This window comes from Maylandia zebra, linkage group LG9, assembly GCF_041146795.1.
Source record: "Maylandia zebra isolate NMK-2024a linkage group LG9, Mzebra_GT3a, whole genome shotgun sequence".
NCBI lineage: Eukaryota > Metazoa > Chordata > Actinopteri > Cichliformes > Cichlidae > Maylandia > Maylandia zebra.
In genome coordinates, this window is record NC_135175.1 from 35,472,642 (window position 1) to 35,492,913 (window position 20,272).

The window sequence follows — 20,272 nt, forward strand, 5'->3', positions numbered from 1 at the left end:
GTACCAACATCAAGTAGTTGACGAACTGGCAAAGAAACGTCAGCATAGAGCTTAAGCCTGATTGACTCAGTTAGCTCCAGGTGAGTGAAGCTGTGGTGGCCCTGCCCATGGGCAGATCCAAGGAGCCTCAGGAGCCTGGTGGAAATTTCCAGGCACTCACCCAGACCATGACACTAACAATAACTTTAATCTGTGCAACAAAAATAATACAGTCAGTACTTGTTTTTATTTGCAAAGACATGCACTCTCTGAAAAAATTATTCTTTTTCACTCAAGTCAGAGTGAAAAAGAAATTTTCACATTACCATTACTTATTACTTACCATGTTCACTGGTAATTGAACTTAAGGGGGCCAGATGTAGTCTTTCCAAGATGGCGCCATCTCTCGTTTCTGAAATATTTATGTATTGTGTTTATAGTGGTGTCCCTGCTAAGTTTTAAAGAGCCACTCGCTGTTGGTGTATGAGCAACAGACAATTCTTAATATTCGTGACTTACTGCTGATGCTCCCCTGCGTTAGCCAGCGATTTGGAGGACTCCCACTGCCTCTGGTGTCAGTCTGAATTGATGCGAGAAGTGGATGTATATGTGGCAGATCAGATCTTGGATGTGGCGTGTCCTTGCCATCAGCGATCTTGGCTGTTTAGAACTTCTCTCTGCCCTCAAACAGCGCTGCCTTCTACCTGTTTACCCAACGTTATCGGAGCATGCTCACCTGACGCGGTTTTATTGGTCACCATGCTGACAAAATATGAAGGGAGCTAGAGCACATATAAACCACTTGCAAGTACTGCATATTAAACCTGCTCAACACTGGCCCCAGCCAGTTTCTTTCACAATAGATCATAAGAAAATCATTATAACCGCTTATTTTACTAAAAGATCAAAGAGAAAACAAACATTCTAATCAATTAAGCTTAAGCATACAAGCAATTACTTATGAATAAATTTTATCGTAGCTAAATCAAACTTCCAGAAAGTCACAACATGATCATAATTTTCTCTCCCCAACCTAGTCAATTGTTTGTCCCCTTTTATTCATGCTAACCCACAGTCACTAATTCACACACATATTCACTCAAAATAAAAACAAATCTATCATTTTTGGTCTGGATTGACATGCGGCAATCCTTTTAGACAGGAACTCCCAGGTTGCCACAGGTGGCTTCTCCTCAGCCAGTTGTAATCTGGAAAAGGTCACCTTATATTTGCTGTCCCGAAAAAATTTCAGCGCTGTTAATTCAATCTTGCAGGCTTGCTTACAAAAAATGAGAGCAAAAGAGAGCTTTTTATTAGCTCATCAAAACACGACACATAATCACCTGACCGGTTTTCTCTAAGTGCACTGGTACAATTTTAAAGGGCCCAATTCTTGACATGTCCATGTTTAATAAAACTCACTCTGTTAAAATTGTCACGTCCGGTGTGGCAGACGTGTGGAGTTGTAGAAAGGACCCGAAGGGCGGCAGCTCTGGTGCAGGTGAGTATTTATTTACAGGAGTGGGTACAAACAGCAATGGTGGGTGAACATGAAACTAGAAAACCTAAACTGGGCAAAACTAACAAAACAAACCAGAAACGAAGATGCAGGGAGGTCCGGGGAAATACATACGGAGGGAGACCGGGGGGAAACAACACAGACAAACCAGCAACGAAGACGAGGTAACACACACTATAAATACACACGGCAGGAATCAGGGGATGGGAAACAGGAGGGGAACACACCTGGAAGACATCACAGCTGACGAGGCAGGGGAAACGTAAATAGAACACACTGACATAAGACACAGACTTTCACAATAAAACAGGAACTTACACATGCAAGGGACTGACTAAGAAACGTGGACTTAACACAGGAATACATGGGCAGAACTGAATAAACACTAAACAGAGGAAAAACAGAACCAAAATCACAATAATAGAAAACACAAAACGAAGCAAAACTCGAAGCAAAACAAAACAGGAGCAGTAGAAGACCAAAAACGAAACGCGCACGAAAAAACACTGGCGCACAAAGAACAGTTCAGTAGTAAGTCAGGGGGCCGACCCGGAGGTCGCCGGCACAAAAGTCCACAAGTCAAACGGTCGGGGGGCCGACCAGGTGGGTAGCACAGGTGACAGAGCTAGTCCGGAGGCCGGCCGTGTGGAAAGCAACGGTAGCGATGTGGAGGCAGTTCAGGGGGCCGACCGTGCGGAAGGCAGAGGCGGCGACTCAGGCGAAGGGGGTCTGGGGGGGGCCCACGACGGCCATGGCGCCCCACCCATAGCCTGGAACGTGGCCGGTTGACTACTATATCATTGTAAAATTCCCTAAAGGAAAAAAAAAACAAAAAACTTAATGATCTTATGAATATCTTTCGAACTTTCTAAATCCCAGAAAGTCGAGAAATCAGATCCAAGTGTGACATCAGCTGACACTTTTTACAGGAGACTCCATCTGAACTCTGTGGAGCCTGATCTCAAGGTTTTTAAGTCTGACCCTGAAACCAGAAGAGGATCTTTCTGTCTCTTCAGATTCATTGTGATCCAATGATTTCGGTTCTGCATGATACTGCTGATGTTTGCACAGAGCAGATAATGAAGTGAATGTTTTTGCACATTGGTAACAATGAAACTGTTTATTTACAGCGTGGGATCGTTTATGCACTTCAAGATGATCCGCAGTGGTGAAGGATGACCCACACTGGTCACAGACTTGCGTTTTGACGTCACTGTGACAGAGTTCATGTTGTCTTAATTCACTTGGTGTGGTGAAACCTCTTCCACATTCTTTGCAGTAGTTCATTTTGTCTCCAGTGTGTCTGCGTTGATGTCGTTTTAGGCTCTGTTGCTGATTGAACGTCTTCTCACCACCACAGTGACGACAGGGTTGAGAAGTGGATCCATCTGTGTCGCTCTGCTTCTAAACAAAGACATAAAAGACAGTGAAGGTCAGGCAATTCCTTCAACATTTTTATCTTGAACTCCGCCTGAAATAAAGAGCATCTGTGCCAGCATCCAATTACATTTTACTATTTACATTATAACACTCAACTTACTGGCTTACAATGACTCTTAATTTGTAGGTAATCTACTTATTGGGAAGATTGGTGATTAAACTCCTGGATGCTCTACTCTGCATGCCACAAGATACAAACCCCAAGCTTCTCTCCGATGCATCTATTGGAGTGTAAATGTTAGATTGATAGGAAGGGAAGGAGCTTTTAAAACTTTACATTTTTCCAACATCAGGAAAGTTTCAGGAGAATTGTGTCAGATTTGACTGAATATTCTGTAAATGAAGTTTTCATGTCTCATTTAGTTTTGAAAATAACTCATTCACTGCCAGCCATTGGCAGTGAAAGAGTTAAACCCATTGACTCATTCACTGCCATTGACGTCTATAGACGTCAATGGCAGTGAATGAGTTAAACTTCATTAACATAATACTTCAAACTAACTACAACTGTAAAAAGAAAAATACATACCTCACAGTAACTGCACTTGTAGAGTTTCTCTCTGCTGTGAATCTTTTGGTGTGATTTGAGGTAACGTGGAGATTTAAAAGTCTTCTCACACAGTTCGCATTTATAAGGTCTCTTCCCAGTGTGGGTAAACATGTGCCGCTCTAAGTTTTTGTATGTCACAAAAATTTTGCCACACTGATCACAGCAGCAAACATCCTTTTTTGTGTGAATGCGTAGGTGAATGTCTCGGCTGACTAGCCAGCGGAAAGTTTTTCCACAAATGTGACAGCTGTACGCCTTAAATCCGGAGTGGGTAACTTGATGACGCTGTAAGTAGCTACTTTGAGTAAAAGCTTTATCACACTGATCACAGCTGTACGCTTTAACTCCACTGTGGATGAGTTGGTGTGTTTTTAAGCTTCCAGCCTGGGTGAAAGACTTTCCACACAAGTCACAGCTGTATGCTTTAACTCCACTGTGGATGAGTAGGTGCATTTTTAAGTATGCACTCTGCGTAAAAGACTTTCCACACAACTCACAGCTGTATGCTTTAACTCCACTGTGGATCAGTTGGTGTGTTTTTAAGTATGCACTCTGCGTAAAAGACTTTCCACACAACTCACAGCTGTACGCTTTAACTCCACTGTGGATCAGTTGGTGTGTTTTTAAGTTTCCAGCATGGGTAAAAGATTTTCCACATTCATCACAACTATACGGCTTAACTCCACTGTGAAAAAGTTGGTGTGATTTTAAGTATGCAGCGTGGGTAAAAGACTTTCCACACAACTCACAGCTGTATGCTTTAACTCCACTGTGGATGAGTTGGTGTGTTTTTAAACTTCCAGCCTGGGTAAAAGACTTCCCACACAACTCACAGCTGTATGCTTTAACTCCGCTGTGGGTGAGTTGGTGTCTTTTTAAGGTGTCATGACGGTGAAAAGACTGTCCGCAGAAGTCACAGCTGTACGCTTTAACTCCACTGTGGATGAGTTGGTGTGATTTTAAGCTTCCAGCCCAGTTAAATGACTTTCCACACAACTCACAGCTGTACGCTTTAACTCCGCTGTGGATGAGTTGATGTTGTTTTAAGTATGCACTCTGCGTAAAAGACTTTCCACACAACTCACAGCTGTACGCTTTAACTCCACTGTGGATGAGTTGGTGTGTTTTTAAGCTTTCAGCGTGGGTAAAAGACTTCCTACACAACTCACAGCTGTACGCTTTAACTCCGCTGTGGGTGAGTTGGTGTGATTTTAAGCTTCCAGCGCGGGTAAAAGACTTTCCACACAACTCACAGCTGTATGCTTTAACTCCACTGTGGATGAGTCTGTGTCTTTTTAAGCTTCCAGCATGGGTAAAAGACTTTCCACACAACTCACAGCTGTATGCTTTAACTCCACTGTGGATCAGTTGGTGTCTTTTTAAGCTTCCAGTGTGGGTAAAAGACTTTCCACACAACTCACAGCTATATGCTTTAACTCCACTGTGGATGAGTTGGTGTGTTTTTAAGTATGCACTCTGCGTAAAAGACTTTCCACACAACTCACAGCTGTATGCTTTAACTCCACTGTGGATGAGTTGGTGTGTTTTTAAGCTGTCAGGACGGTGAAAAGACTGTCGGCAGAAGTCACAGCTGTACGCTTTAACTCCACTGTGGATGAGCTGGTGAGTTTTTAAGTTTTGAGAAAGGGAAAACGACTTTCCACACTCATCACAGCTGTATTTTTTCTCCCCCGTTCTTCTGTGAGGTTTGTCGGCCTCCTGAGAGCGCTGACTTCTTGCTCCATGTTGGTCCTGCAGTGACAGCGATACAAACAGAGGCAGTGAGTGAAATGCAGTCGTGGAACAAACTCAACCTTCAAACTTCCTCCACTAACACTAGTTTTAAACCAAAGGTTGAAGTAGTTCCTTTTCAGGCAATACACTCGGTACAACACACGTGGTATGGGATATCATGCCCTCACGTGTCCTGGCTGAGGAACACACTGCAGATTTTGTTCAGTGATGAGGCAAAATGTGAATGGTGAAGTTAACAAACAAAACCACCGCTATTGGTCTGACTCTAACCCACATTGGATGGATCCCTCCAAGACTGTTGGAACAACAAAAGTGATGGTTTGGTGTGGTATATGGGGTACAACGATAGTGGGTCCATTCTTCATCAATGGAAACCTCAACGCCACTGGATATTTGAAATTGCTACATGATGATGTGTTTCCCTCTTTATGCTGTGACGGCCAGAGTACTGGGTTTAGCCCAAATGACTTGGTCTTTGGCCACAAAGTTCGGGGACCATTGACAATGCTGTGCGATAAGTGGTTGTCAGGTGAACCACCAGTGAACTTGATGGATTAGGTTAATGGTTTTCGGCACGGACTGTATGTGGCAGGTCAGTTGGCGAAACAGAACCTTGAAAAGGTTCAGGTCAAGATGAAATATTTTCATGACCGGCGTTCTGAAGAGCAGCAATTTAGTGCGGGTGACCAGGTTTTGGCTTTTCTTCCAATTGCAGGGTCACCATTCCAGGCACGGTTTGCTGGGCCTTACACCGTGGTACAGAAACTGTCTGAACAGAATTATCAGATTGCTACACCAGATCGCCGGAAAATAAATCAACTTTGCCAGGTTAATTTGTTGAAACCATATCATGTTCGTCCTTTATCCGTCAGTCTGTCAGGCTCTCTCTTTTCTCCTTCCGCATCGACATGTTGGAAAACAACATTGCAGTGCAACAACATTTCAATCATCATCAAGCTGGGCTTCCCCATGTTTGTTGGTTGAAAAAGCTGATAAATCACCACGTTGTTGCGCAGACTTTCGTAAAGTAAATGCAGTGACCAAACCCGATTCCTATCCCTTGCCTCATATTGACGACTGTATTGACCAAGTTGGTGCAGCAGAATATGTGAGCAAGTTTGATCTGTTGAAGGGATATTAGCAGGTGCCACTGACTCCCAGAGCTCAGGAAATATCTGCTTTCATCACGCCATCTGGTCTTTATTCATATACAGTCATGGGTTTTGGTTTACGCAGTGCTCCAGCTACATTTCAGCGACTCATGAATATGGTTGTTAAGAGAGAGAGCGATATCAAAACAGCCATGAAAAGTTCTGCATATATGTGCCCAAGTGTTGTATTGAAGCAATCAAGTGATGAATAACTGTTTTCCACTATGTTGTTTTGCAATGTTTTTTGGGAGTTTTTTGCATTGTTGATTTGCTTCTTTGCCGAAGCAGCTAATAAAGCACAATTGAATACAATTTTGCCTCTTTCTTGTAAGATTCTATAATAGAATGAAACAATAATGCCAGTTATAAATAAAGAGAATTGAACGAATTACGAAACACTCATTTTATTTCTATTTGATCTGAAAGTTGTGTAATACTACAACCTGAAACGACAAATAGATTGTGTTGGCCTGTACAGGAGATAAAAGAAAAAAAAACCACATCTGTTAAATGGAATAGTCCAAATCAACAAAGTAAACTGGACCTGGGCTTGTTGCAGGGATCTGAAATTACTAAACATTTTGTGAGTGTATGCACTCACACTTAGGACCATATAATAATAAACATGTGCGTGATGAAAGATTTCCTTTTTTTCAAGTCTGTCTTTGTACGGACCTGCCGTGTTCTCCGTTTTTTTGTACATGACTGTTTTGGAGGCAAATAAAATGCAAGTAGGGATTAAAACCGCAGAATTAATGATTACCGGTGCTGGAAATACTAGCGCTTGATGCAGTGTTTAGATTTTGTTGCCACTCGTACCCAACATGCAATGCGCGAAAGTCATGTGGTCTGTCAATCTCTGTTTGCATACAGGACCAACCGATCTACAGAAGATGACCTCTCTCTACCACACTCCGTGTTATGCTGTCACACCTGGAGAGGAAGAACACCCCTCTGCCAGAGTCCTTTTCATCGACTTCAGCTCAGCTTTTAACACGATCATTCTGCAGCAGTTGGTGGAAAAGCTGATGCTATTAGGTGTGGACCCTGCAACCTGCAATTGGGTTTTCAGCTTCCTGACAAAGTGACAAGAGGCAGTCACACATCAAAGACCATCTTGGTGAGCACAGGCTTTCCTCTGGGGTGTCCTGAGCCCGTTGCTGTTCAGTCTGCTCACACATTACTGTAAGCCAGACTCAGTGCTAATCATATTGTGAAGTTCAAAGACAACTGTGGTTGGTCTCATTACTGAAAACAATTAGTCCACTTATAGAATGGATGTGGAGCAGCTTGAAGTGTGGCGTAGATCCCATAATCTCATAAACAATAAAGACAAAACAGAAGACCTGTCCTTCTTTATTAATACCACATCAGTTATCAAAAAAGCACAAACGCATCTCCACTCCCCCAGGAGGCCCAGAAAACCTCACCTCCCCATCCGTTCAACTATTAGCACGGCTTTACTGTGATGCCTCCTGTCTACACACACATATAGCATACAATATACTCCCCAGATGCACACAATACTCTGTGAAAGGACTGTTGCTACCTGTATGAGCGTGACTATTTAGACTTGAGTTTTTGTTTTCTTTTTTTTTATTTAGATGTTTTGTTATTTACCCTTTTAATTTATTACTGCCTTTTTACTCTTCTTTTTTTAAGCCATTTTCCTTTTTAATTTTATTGATTATTGCACTGTAGATTCTGGTGAGAAACTGTATTTCAGGTGATTGATTGATAGATATATATATAGATTTGTTGGTTTTTGTTTTTTGCCCTTTATCACAGTTCCTCTTCCCCACTGTTTTTCTTTCCCTCTTTCTTTCTCCCAGTCATATCTGTCCCGTGTGTAGCAAGTGAAAATAAAATAAACAATAAAAGCAAAGGTAAATCAAATAGACTAATACAGCAAGGCCGGGATGGTCCATTTGGTAAAGTAAATCCGTTGGGCATCTTTCTTTGTCTCCAGACAATAATTCTGATGGCAAAAGAAACAAATGGGACAGGCAAAAAAGGAAAAAAACGAGAGAAACTGTATTTCGTTTCAGCCTGGGTATCACCATACAAAATGTCAATAAGCCTCTTCTTGAAACTTCTCCAATCTTGACAAACAAGCATCAGCTGATGAAGTGCACACAGTTTCAATAAAAGCTGTCACTTACTGTTATTTATTCATCTTTCAGTCACTTTAATTTTTAAAACTGTAATTTTAAAACTGTATATACTGTATATTCTGTGTATTTATTATTTCACTCCTATTGCCTGTTATTATTGTCTTTATCTTCAACGTATGCTGCTCGGTTGTTTGTTAATTGCCCCTTGAGGATAAATAAAGTTTTCTGATTCTGATAAAAGTGATATGTTCTTCACCTTTTGTGTTGATGACATTTATTTCCACTGTAGCAGCTGAGCTGAGTCCAAACGGCTGAAAATGTTCACCTGGTGCTCTGTCAAACTCTTCTCCTCCTGCTGATCAGCTGGGACACAAAACAGTAACATCACAGTGAGACAAGAACGTGAGAGGGACGTGTCCCAGGATTGAATTTAAAGCCATCATATTTACAGTTTGGATTTGGCGGACGCCCTCTTTATATATAAAGTTGTATATAGTATTTGTATTCTATTTTTATCTTATTGTATATTTATTTTATTTTATTCTATTCTGTACAGTTGTGTACTGTATTTATTCTTATTGTATTTTTGTAATTTTTGCCTCATAACTTTTGCACTGTCCACTTCCTGCTGTGACAAAACAAATTTCCCACGTGTGGGACTAATAAAGGTTATCTTATCTTATCTTATCTTTACTTTTAGGAATAGTAACTGTGAAACTATGGCACTTATGACCATTGATCGATAGTCACGACATTACAACAAGTATTCATCAAGATACTTTTAAGAATATTCTTAACATGCACTCGGATTTTTAAAAAAATTATAAAAAAAAGAATTCTCTCCATCAATAAGAATTTACTGACTGCAACTTGAACGTTGACTCAAAATGACTTAAAATCATCCGGGAAAGATGCATTTGACAAATTATAGACAAAAAAAGCCTGATAAAGGACACATGTCTGTAATGTGTCTGTGAAATGGATGAATGTTATTGACTGAGCAGATAATGAACAAGTGTGTTCTAGCAGCTGCAGTTTCAGCTGCGTGTGCTAACACACACACCTTCCTGTTATCACTTCAAATAGAAACGAGGCTGTAGAGGTTTGGTGCAGGCAGAAAAACAGCTGCAGGGACAATGAAAAGACTTTTCTGCTCCAACTTCTCCCAGCATGCTGAGCTAATGATTAGTTGGTGTTTTTCTCCAAACACTCTCTCACTCTTCTCTCAACGTGTTCACAATAAACTGTGAACAGACACCGAGGAGAGCAGCAGAAGACCTCATTCAGGAGCTAAACTCAACATGAACTGAACTCACAGTAAAGTTAGCTCGGTGCTTACCTTTAGATGAGCCCACAAACCGAGAGAAACTCCGCGATGAAGCTGCAACTCTTTCCAAACACAGGAAACAGATCAGGGAGCAGAGACCCACGTGGTTCACGCTGATCTCAGCTACGATCCAGGAGACAAGGGTGGGCAGATCGATGCAGATATCGATCAGGACGTTGGTAGTGGTTTATGATCGATACTTTCGTTTTTTTCTTTCCTCTAAGTTCACTACTTTACTCCCGCTTCATGAAAAAGCAGCTCTCTCTGCTCGACTCCCTGTCACTACCCGATCCGTACCGGAAACCCGATCGGTACCCCGCATGCGCGAAAGGTTTCTACTTCCGGTCGTAGCGTTTTACGATAGTTATGGGTCAGAGTATCTGTTAAAATGTTAAGAATAACAAGTATATCTTAAAATGTTTGCAATAATGAAGCATTTCAGTACAATGTAGACAAAAACGAAAAATAAAAAGAAAGTTACGGATCAGGACTCTCCGATCCTTACTGCGCATGTGTAAAGTCTGACCGTACAAATCGGGTCTACCCGATCCGTACCGCGCATGTGCAGATGTTTTCTTCTTCTTCTGTTCGTTTAATGGCAGTGTACTCCCCAGTGTACGAGGATACCGCCACCTGCTGACCGAGCGAATAAACCCTATTATAAACTGAATTATCGTCATTACAAACGTGTGTTAAACTTGATTTAGTGATAGTCGAGTGTGTTTATGCTTGTCTGTGAGGAGAGGATTGTTGGAATAGTGATGATGATGTGCGCTATCACTGCCAATTGTCAGTAAACACTTCATCTGGCTGATGAATCTACACGTGAGATATTACAAAGTCTGTATTATTAACTCTGTAATTATGTAATTAGGCGCCATTCTTCTTATTTTACGGCGCTGTTGCTCAATCGGGGGACGCTCTCTGTTGAGGAGAAAAGCATGAATTTCTTTGTATACGGATTATCCATTGTTTAAATGTCCCGGGCAGTCGAAAAGAAGGCAGAGCTGTTGAGAAATGCTAGGAGCTAACTGGGCGCTAACCGCATCATTCAAATATATTGAATGTCGCAAAGAGAGGAAGTGACGTAAGATTTGCGCATGCGGGGTACCGATCGGGTTTCCGGTACGGATCGGGTAGTGACACTCCCCTCCTGCACAAACACTTTGCCCCGCCCCCTTCTTCTTGATCTGCTTTGATTCGATGCTGTTTGGACACGTGACTCGAAAAAGATGGCCGATGTTTTTTTTAAATAACCTTTATTTGTCAACAACAATATAAACATATAAGGCACTATTATTTATCCATGCATCTAAATATATACGGTTGAGCATTACAATAAGAGAAATAACAAGAGAAAGAAAGAAAAAGATGCAGAATGTGAGAACATAGACACAAACAGTGTGAACAGAAAGGGAAATCATGATCCACATCTCAGATAGAGAGGAGGCCTCCTTTTAACATAAATAGAACTTATTGAATAGAAATATAAGTTTAGGGGCTTTCTTTTCATTTATGTGTTTCGGCGATGTGAGGGAAGTTGCCCCCCCTTCTTCAAATCCAATAAAAGTGGTATAAAACGTTTGTGCTACATTTGTGCTGGTTTGTGCTGCAAAAAAAATTAGTTAACGTGAGTGTTCTCGGTGGTCAGGAACAAATGTAATCGCATGGCAGGATGCTGTAAAAGGACCAAACTTCAGCCAGGAGAACAACTGAGATAATCCATCCACAATACGAGGTTAGTCATTCATATACTGCTGCATGGGCTGGGCTGTAGTTACATCCTAAGGTTTTAAAAACTGAGCTTAAATAAATGATTAGCGGTAATAAAAGCCGAGGGAGGTCAACAGGGATCACTGACAGTTTTAGGAGCTTTTTAAGATTAAATAGAAGAAAATACAAAACATTAAACATGTTAACAACACAAAAGCCATATTAAACACAGACTACTTTAGGCCCGGAAGTACTGTAGCATTCCAGCCGGACTTTATTCAGACGATGCACTTAATGATCATTACGGATGGACCATGGTGGGGTATTCCAACCCATTTATTCACAAATTACCATAGACACATTGTAAGAGCTGTAATCATAACATAAAACAAAATAAACATTCACTTGATATAACCACGTTTCCGTTATGCTAATTAATTCAGAGAAAAGGCACAGGAGGTGCTAGCATCAGCCTACTAGATCACTCATAAACTTATTAACAATCAAGTAATACATTTACAAATTGTCTGAAATGTAAACAACAAGTACAACACAAAAAACATACCTGTTCGCCTTCCAGCTAGATGCTAATTTAAAGATAGATGGAAAACGATAACCTTCTCATTAACCTTTTCTGCAGCAAGCGGTAGCAGTTCGATCTTCCTTCCCGGAAGTTGCCCGTTCCGAATTTCAAAATAAGAGTCTAATCTATATTATAAGGTATAATTCGTTCAGGGATTTAACTGTTTGAAAAATATCAATAAGATAAATAATCTGGGTCATTTACAAGCAGTGTTGGTCAAGTTACTTGAAAAAAGTAATCAGTAACTAATTACTGATTACTTCCCCCAAAAAGTAATCCCGTTACTTTACTGATTACTTATTTTCAAAAGTAATTAATTACTTAGTTACTTGGTTACTTTTTAAAAACACGATTTACAACCTGAATAGGTGATAAAGCGATAGATCTTTCAGCCCAATTCTACTTTTTCTACATAATCCATCATACAAAATGTAATCAAATGGAAAAGTCTCATTTTAAAACTTGTTTTATTAGTTTTAATCTTTTAACTTTATGCATCAAGCAAAAATTTAATTATATGCAACATTCTCTGACTTGTTTAATATTTAAACCTATTTTCTGCACATTCCAGCACATAATTTTTTTTTTGTGTGTGTTTACACTCAGTCTTTCAAATAGATGCAAGTAAAACACAGCAGAAAATAAATAACATCAAAGACTCAGCGGTCCTTTTGCTCTATTTTCACCTGTAAAGCAGGAGTGGCGTAGGCGGAGGTTTACCCTGGTGCAGGTGTGCCGCAGTGGTCAGTGGAAGAATCCGCGAGTTTCTCTGTGAATTTCCCATTACGTGGTAGCGCACTCAGAGCTTGCTTGGAAGTTTAGGGGGGTGTTTTTGCTGTAAAAAGAAGTTTTCTTCCCACGCACAATGCTAATGGACGCTAATGTTTTTGTCACTTTTTATGGAATCAAACTTAAAGTAAGGTCAGTACTTCCACGCTTTAAACGCTGCACGCTCATACTCTCTCCCGTACTCGAAATATGATCCATTGTTGATCTGCACACAGCTGTTGTCACGAACGTCGCACTTGCTTAAGTCACTGTCATGAGACATTCTTGCAAAAAAATCACGGTTTTAGTAACGCAGTAATGCAGCGTTCCTACGGGAAAGTAACGGTAATCTAATTACCGTTTTTGCAATAGTAATCCCTCACTTTACTCCTTACTCGAAAAAAGTAATCGGATTACAGTAACGCATTACAAGTAACGTGTTACTGCCCATCTCTGTTACTGTCTCTCTCTCTCAAGTAGGATTCGTCATGTCATCACTGAACAATCGGATAGAGACCGATTGCGTCCAGAGGCGAAGCAGCGGTACTTGCAGAAAATAGCGTGCATTGGAAATGTGGACCCGTATGAAATACGGCCGTGGAGTAGAAACCCTGAAGACCAACCGCTATTGATGTAGCCTGACATATTCTCGTACCTTGTCTGTGGAGTCAGTGTGTACAAGTCGTCATTCAAACAAAGGTAAGTCAGCTCGAGTACTGCGAGTAAAATGCGTTTGATTTCCATCTGAACATTCACATTAGTGCAGCATAAATTCATTCATGAAGGAAAATTACAGTGAGAACATGTGGAGGCTGTTAGAGGGATAACATAGTGAGTTCAGTGCATTGATGTGACATTGTCCTGAAGGATTTAGTTATTCTTTATGGTTAAAGAAATTGCAATGATTTATTCATATTTATTATAAATAATACTAATTATACAGCTTGCTTCCATATTTGTATCCCGTGTCACTAAAATACATTTTATTTTAATTTTATACTTTGATTAATGACCTGCAGAATCTCCTTATCATATTAAGTGATTCATAATTGTCACTTTATGCTTTCTCCATCTCTAAAGTGATGACATCCTTGCATTACATACTTTAGGTTCATTTTCTGCAGGCAGGTTTCTGACAGAGAACAGGCAGGTTTACACTATAACCTGCAGCGATGGACACATAAAGAAATGAAAAATGACATGTATGTGCTAACTTTCTAAACACTTTGTTACATTTATGATAAAGTAGATAAAACACATTTATGTCGGCCTTGGATCATAGTTCTTGTTTTTGAACTTTGTCTGTGTGTGTTTCAGGTCCTGCACTCTCAAAGACTGAATGAACCAGCATTGCAGCCACAGGTCATTGTGAGCATCACAGGGAAGGTTGAAGCCGCCCACTGCACCTGTATGGCCGGAGTCGCAGAGACCTGCAGCCATGTCGCTGCTCTTCTGTTTAATGTAGAAGCAACAGTGTTGATTGTGGCACAAGGACTGTTACAGATGAACCTGCATACTGGGTTTTGCTGGGTAATATGACCAAGATACAGTCAGAGGTTGGCCATAAGATAGACTTCTCCTCTTCAGCTGCTCAAAAAAGGCTCTTGATCAAAACATAAACAGACCATCCGTATTTTGTGTTTGGAGTGTTATGGACAGTGTTGGGTAAGTTACTTTAAAATAGTAACTTAGTTACATTACTAGTTACTTCTCTCAAAAGTAACTCAGTTACTTCAAGTTACTCGTTACTTTCAAAGTAACTAGTTACTAGGGAAAGTAACTTTGGTTTTGCTCAGAATTCTCTTGTTAATGTGTTGCTTCCATAACTTTGCAGTCTTCTAGCTTGCTTACTTGCCACAGTGCACTGTGCCACCTACCAATAGAAAGGAAAAGATAATGTGCATATTTCCACGAGAGAAATCCCACGCCTGGACCGTCATTGACTGCTGCCATGATTCTAGCCTACGTCACAGCGTCATGTGCGCCTTTTACATCCAACACAAAAAATGCAGTCGTGGTGCTTTTGATTGTACTCAGAACTCGGAAATTCTGCCTTCTGAATAGGAAGATGTAGGTAACACCAGACTGCAGATGAGCTGCATACAGAGCTGGACTGGGACAAAAAAAAAGTGCTGGGCATTTTAACTAGAGACCGGCCCACCATTATAGGAAAAATCATAAAGTCTTTGAATGACAATAAACACTGTTGTGACAGTGATGTTCACTGTTCTGATGGTATATATGCATCAATCTATCAATCGTTTGTTGTAAGATTCAGATAATTATTTTTTAAAAGCGAGACATTTTAAATGAGAATAAGAAAGAAAAGTATTTCTTTGTGCCCCCCTTTCCCTGTTAATGCCCTACCTGCCCCCCTGGCAACACTTTGCTAGACCCGCCCCTGCACAGTTACCAGCTGTCAGCTACTTAGAAAAGGATCCTGGGGTTATTTGTCTCTCAGAAACAGTTCATAACTTCCCTTCAACTCATTCATGTCACCTAAAAGGTAAACCTGTTTCTCCATCACAGCTCTGATGATCCAGTAAGGACATCTCCTGGTTTCATCTTCATGTTTCCCTCTCACCAGATAACCAAACCGACATCATGACCAGCAGCTTTTTTGCAGCTGTGGCTCCAGCAAACATCAGCTGATACTAGAAATTAATATTATATAAATTCTAACAACAGCTGATCAAGCTTAAACGTGCTGCTGTTGTTTAGCGCGACATCCGCTGGTTTCCTCTTTCGGCGCAAAGTGAGCGATAAACAAACAAGAGAGAAAAGACGATCAGCTGATCATTGATCAGTTTCATGATTGAAGCAGAAACGGGAGAGGGAGGGGGGAGAATGAAAGAAGAAGAGGCAGCTGTGCAGCAAAGACACAGAGTAACTCCAGCTTTGTGTCTTTTTCATTGTAGCTGAATTACGGGACAAACTGTTCCTTTTCACCTCAATAAGAAACGCGTAATATTTTCTCTGAATACCAGACGGGACGGTTGGCAACTCTAATAACTAATGAACAAAATAAAGTTCAACATCATTAACTTCATAGCACCACCCAGCTGTATAGAAACTCCGTCATGTTAGCTAGTACGCAGTACGGAAAAAGTCAGAATAACGAAAATAAACTCCACCTAAACTTGGTTCATATCTGACCCAGAGAGACTGCAGGTCATAACTTCTTACCTGAAGTTCAGTTCACACTTGGACCGGCGGCCGCCTCGGGTCTCTTTTCCTTCTGTGTCCCTTTTCCTTCATCCACCCGCTGGCCTCCACCACTTGCTAATGTTACTGAATCTGTGGAAGCTCCGCGATGCCACCACACGAAGTAACGAGTAACGACCCTATCTAAATCCCAGTAACGAGTAACGCGTTCCTGATTTTGGCATAATAACTACCGTGCTCGTTACCACAATAATAACGTAGTTACTGTAACGCGTTACGTAATAACGCGTTAGTCCCAACACTGGTTATGGAGTTTGCAAGTGTTTTGGAGTTTGTACATGCTTTGTCTCTAGGAGCCACCGTACTTAGGGACTAATAAAGCGCTATATAAATACAGGCCATTTTCTAAATAGAGCCGGAAATCCCATCACTACTCAGCAGCACAAATGTGTTCTCTCGGCTCAGCTGTGTCACACGAACGAATCACAGCAGAACAGAAAAAGGGGCGGAGCAAAGTGTGTGTGCAGGAGAGGAGTCGTCTGCAGCCCAAATGTGTTTTCTCAGGGCATCTGAGTCACGTGATCGCACAGTAACGAATCAAAGAAAATCAGGAAGAAGGGGGCGGAGCAAGGTGTGTGTGCAGGACAGGAGTCGAGCAGAGAGAGCTGCTTTTGCATGAAACGGGAGTAAAGTAGTGAACTTAGAGGAGAGAAACAAAGTAAAGTATCGATCATAAACCACTACCAACGTCCTGATCGATATCTGCATCGATCTGCCCACCCTTGTCTCCTGGATCGTAGCTGAGATCAGCGTGAACCACGTGGGTCTCTGCTCCCTGATCTGTTTCCTGTGTTTGGAAAGAGTTGCAGCTTCATCGCGGAGTTTCTCTCGGTTTGTGGGCTCATCTAAAGGTAAGCACCGAGCTAACTTTACTGTGAGTTCAGTTCATGTTGAGTTTAGCTCCTGAATGAGGTCTTCTGCTGCTCTCCTCGGTGTCTGTTCACAGTTTATTGTGAACACGTTGAGAGAAGAGTGAGAGAGTGTTTGGAGAAAAACACCAGCTAATCATTAGCTCAGCATGCTGGGAGAAGTTGGAGCAGAAAAGTCTTTTCATTGTCCCTGCAGCTGTTTTTCTGCCTGCACCAAACCTCTACAGCCTCATTTCTATTTGTATGGACTCAAATGTCGTCATAAATATTTTGTATTTGGGTTTTTTTTTTTTTTTTTGTTTTTTTTTGTTTTTTTGTGTCCCGTTTGGATCTTTAGCCATCAGAATTGTTGTCTGAAGGCCAAGAAAGATGCCAAGCAGATTTATTTTACCAAGTGGATCATCATGGCCTTGCCATATTGGTCCATTTGATTGACCTTTATTATAATTATGAATTTATTTTATTTTCAGTTGCCACAAACGGGACAGACACGACTGGGGGACAGGACAGGGAGAGAGAATGAAAGAAAGAGAGGGAGAGAAAGAAAACCAAAGGGGAGAAGAGACGGTGAGAAGGGGGAGAAGAAAGAAAGAAAAACAAACAAAAAAAACAAAACACCTGGGTCACCTGTAACACCTGGGTCACCTGTATGGAGAAAAAAAACAGAAGAGAAAGCAAACAACAAAGAGCAACATAATAAAAAAAACAGCACCATCACAATAAACTAGCTAGCAGTAGATATCAGTAGATACTAAATAATAAACGATATTGTGCAGCACGCAAGATAGACAGTGCACAGTGTGCTTTGAGGCAGCAGCCAAGAAAGCTGTAGTCCGCGTCTGTGAATACCCGTGTGTACACCTGTGTGCACACCTGTGTGGATCAGCATGCTTGTATTCCAAAGGTTTCTCCATGTAACGATCTGCTAGGGAGTGTGGGGAGCCACAGCCCCGTCCTCCAGGGTATGAAGCAGGCATGGAGGAGATCAAAACTCCAGACATCCAGAGGCCCCCAGAACACAAGAGACCAAGGAAGACCAACAGAGGGGCAGCCGCGCCACTGTCCCTGTAAGAGCTGAGGAGAGTCCCAGATGAGGGCTCACTCAGCAGCCGCGGAGCGAAAGCCAGGGGGAGTTGCAGTGACGCGCCCGTGAGCTCCGCCGGCAGCCAGCTGTGCCTGAGTGACTGAGCCCCAGGCCGAGAGGCCGGGGGCACCCCACCTCCGAAGTGGCCCGAGCGAGCCCCAGGCTCCAGGCCCCGATAAGCGGCCGCCAAGGAGTGAGCCGGTGTGTACCCGGACGCCCATCCCCGGACAGAAAGAACCACCAACGCACCGACACCTGAGGGAGTCCGCCACTGGCAGGGGAAGTGGTGGGTGGAGATAGGCCTCCAAACCTTGGAGGGCCTGAGATGTCCCCAGAGAGGTGGCGTCTGATACCCAACCTGACATATAGACACAGACATACAGGCACACACAGACACAAACATCCATTCCCACCCTCATGCTCTCCTATGCACTTACTCCACACTCAACCAACATGGAGACAGACATAAAGAGACGATCTACACACGATCACACTCCCCAAGCGTACTCTACGAACCGGGTCTAGGTACCCTTGCCCCTGGAGGGGGGAACTGCACCCAGACCCAGGTGGTGTTATCCTTTTCCCTGCGGTGGGGAGAGGCAGACCGCCCCGACTCCGCAGCAGCAGGGAGGCCCCAAACTCCAGACCGCAGCTGGACGGCCAACTCCTCCTAGCCCCCCCGCTCCAGCAGGCCGCAGAGAATGGGGGTGGGAGAAGACTCCAAACCTCCCTCCACCCGCTCATTGTAGTGTTGATGCATGTGTGTTCTAAGGTGCAATTAAAACCCAGGAGGGCATGGAGCTACCTGCCAGAGAGCAGCAGGTAAGCGCATGGTCCCTCCTGTTAGCCCTCAATGTCTACGTGTATTCAAAATTGAGAGGTGGGCAACGACGCCAGGGGTGAAGTGTACACCCTGATGGTAATTTGGACTCTGTGTATCGTGCCCACCCCCAAGATCCTATATGTATGTGTAATGAGAGTGTGAGTAATGTGAATGTCTAAGTTGTGGGATAAAATTGAGGCAGAGGCAGCCAGAAGGGGACAGAGGGGGGGGTAGCCTCCTCTGCACCCTGGTGACATACCCCTACTCCAAGACCCTGCATGTGTGGGTGGTTGTGGTGGAGCGGGAAGAGGGAGGCAGCTGAAGATGGGGAGGGAAGGAAGGGAGGGGCAGGTGACCCCTCCCTGGGGCCAGCTCCCCCGCTGACCCCAGTAGGCACTCCCATACTCCGCGACCCGCCAGGAAAAGGGGGCCCAGGCCCATCCAGACCGGGGCCCAGCGCAGCAGCGCCCCCCGGCCCCACAGAGCCCGGGACAGTCCACCCAACCCCACCACAGAGAAAACTGCACCCACCCCACCATCCATTCATCTTCCAGACTACATGAGACAATAGACGCCCAGGCTGAGATCTTCCTCCACCTCTCCTGTATCTCCCCCTCCTGCAGAGAGTTCCTGAGGAGAGGAAAGCTCCTGCAAGATGTGACAATCTCCCCCACCAGTTGAAGAGCCCCCCAGGCGGCTCGACGCACCGGCGGCACCCTGCGCCAGGGATGGGCCCCCATGCACCCACCCGCCCACAACCCCTGCAACACACAAACCAGGACCCAAGGCCCCGAGGCCCGGCCAGGGCCCCAGCCCAGAGACGGAGCGCCCCCAGAACCTCACGCCCATCCCGGACCCACCCAGGGGCAGACAGGCTACCAGGTCAGTAACCCACGTCCGTCAGCACAGACCCTCCCCTAGCCCCGCTGCACGCAGCCGCGAGGAAACAGTCACCCGAGAGCCAAAAGAGCCCCCACCCGGACATGACCGCTACTCCGGGTTGAGCCCCCCAAGGAAGATGCCTCCGGGGAACCCCCCGACGCCCTAAGCCTGTCCCTACCCCCACACCAGTCACAACAGTGAAGGCGGGACCAAACTATGACCCCCCACCCCCACTAGGTGATGGAGCTGATCAAAGGAGCCCAGAGCAATTGATCTGATGTGGTGGCAGAGGCTGTATCAAGACTAATGTAATCTAATAGATAATTTCTATATTGGTTAGAATTAAGATTGTTTTTATTTTTCCAGTTCATGAGGACAGTTTTCTTGGCTATGCATAGGGCAGTGAAAACCATATGGGCTATATTCTTTTCTGAAGTGACATTATCTAAGCTGCCCAACAAACACACTAAGGGGGAAGTTGGAATGTTAC

At 43.3% G+C, this 20,272-nt stretch overlaps 1 protein-coding gene and 1 long non-coding RNA gene across 4 annotated transcripts in view; one reads left to right on the forward strand and one right to left on the reverse strand.

The window, feature by feature from the left end:
- Positions 1-1,470: 1,470 nt before the first annotated feature.
- The window catches only part of LOC101471554 (uncharacterized), a 291,948-nt gene continuing 273,146 nt past the window's right edge, over positions 1,471-20,272 (reverse strand). For 2 of the 3 annotated variants that reach the window (XM_076888550.1, XM_076888551.1), the window contains exons 3-4: positions 3,468-5,240; positions 1,471-2,902 (exon numbers count right to left, since the gene is read on the reverse strand). In XM_076888550.1, coding sequence (XP_076744665.1) covers positions 2,408-2,902; positions 3,468-5,240 — 2,268 coding nt within the window. In that variant the 3' untranslated portion in view covers positions 1,471-2,407. Of the gene's footprint in view, positions 2,903-3,467; positions 5,241-8,764; positions 8,872-9,847; positions 10,528-20,272 lie in introns of those variants that run through there. The other variant, XM_076888549.1, reaches the window with a different exon arrangement.
- The window catches only part of LOC112435295 (uncharacterized), a 28,584-nt gene continuing 24,975 nt past the window's right edge, over positions 16,664-20,272 (forward strand). Inside the window, exon 1 of the long non-coding RNA XR_013100249.1 lies at positions 16,664-16,975. This is a non-coding gene — a long non-coding RNA (uncharacterized LOC112435295). The remainder of the gene's footprint in view (positions 16,976-20,272) is intronic.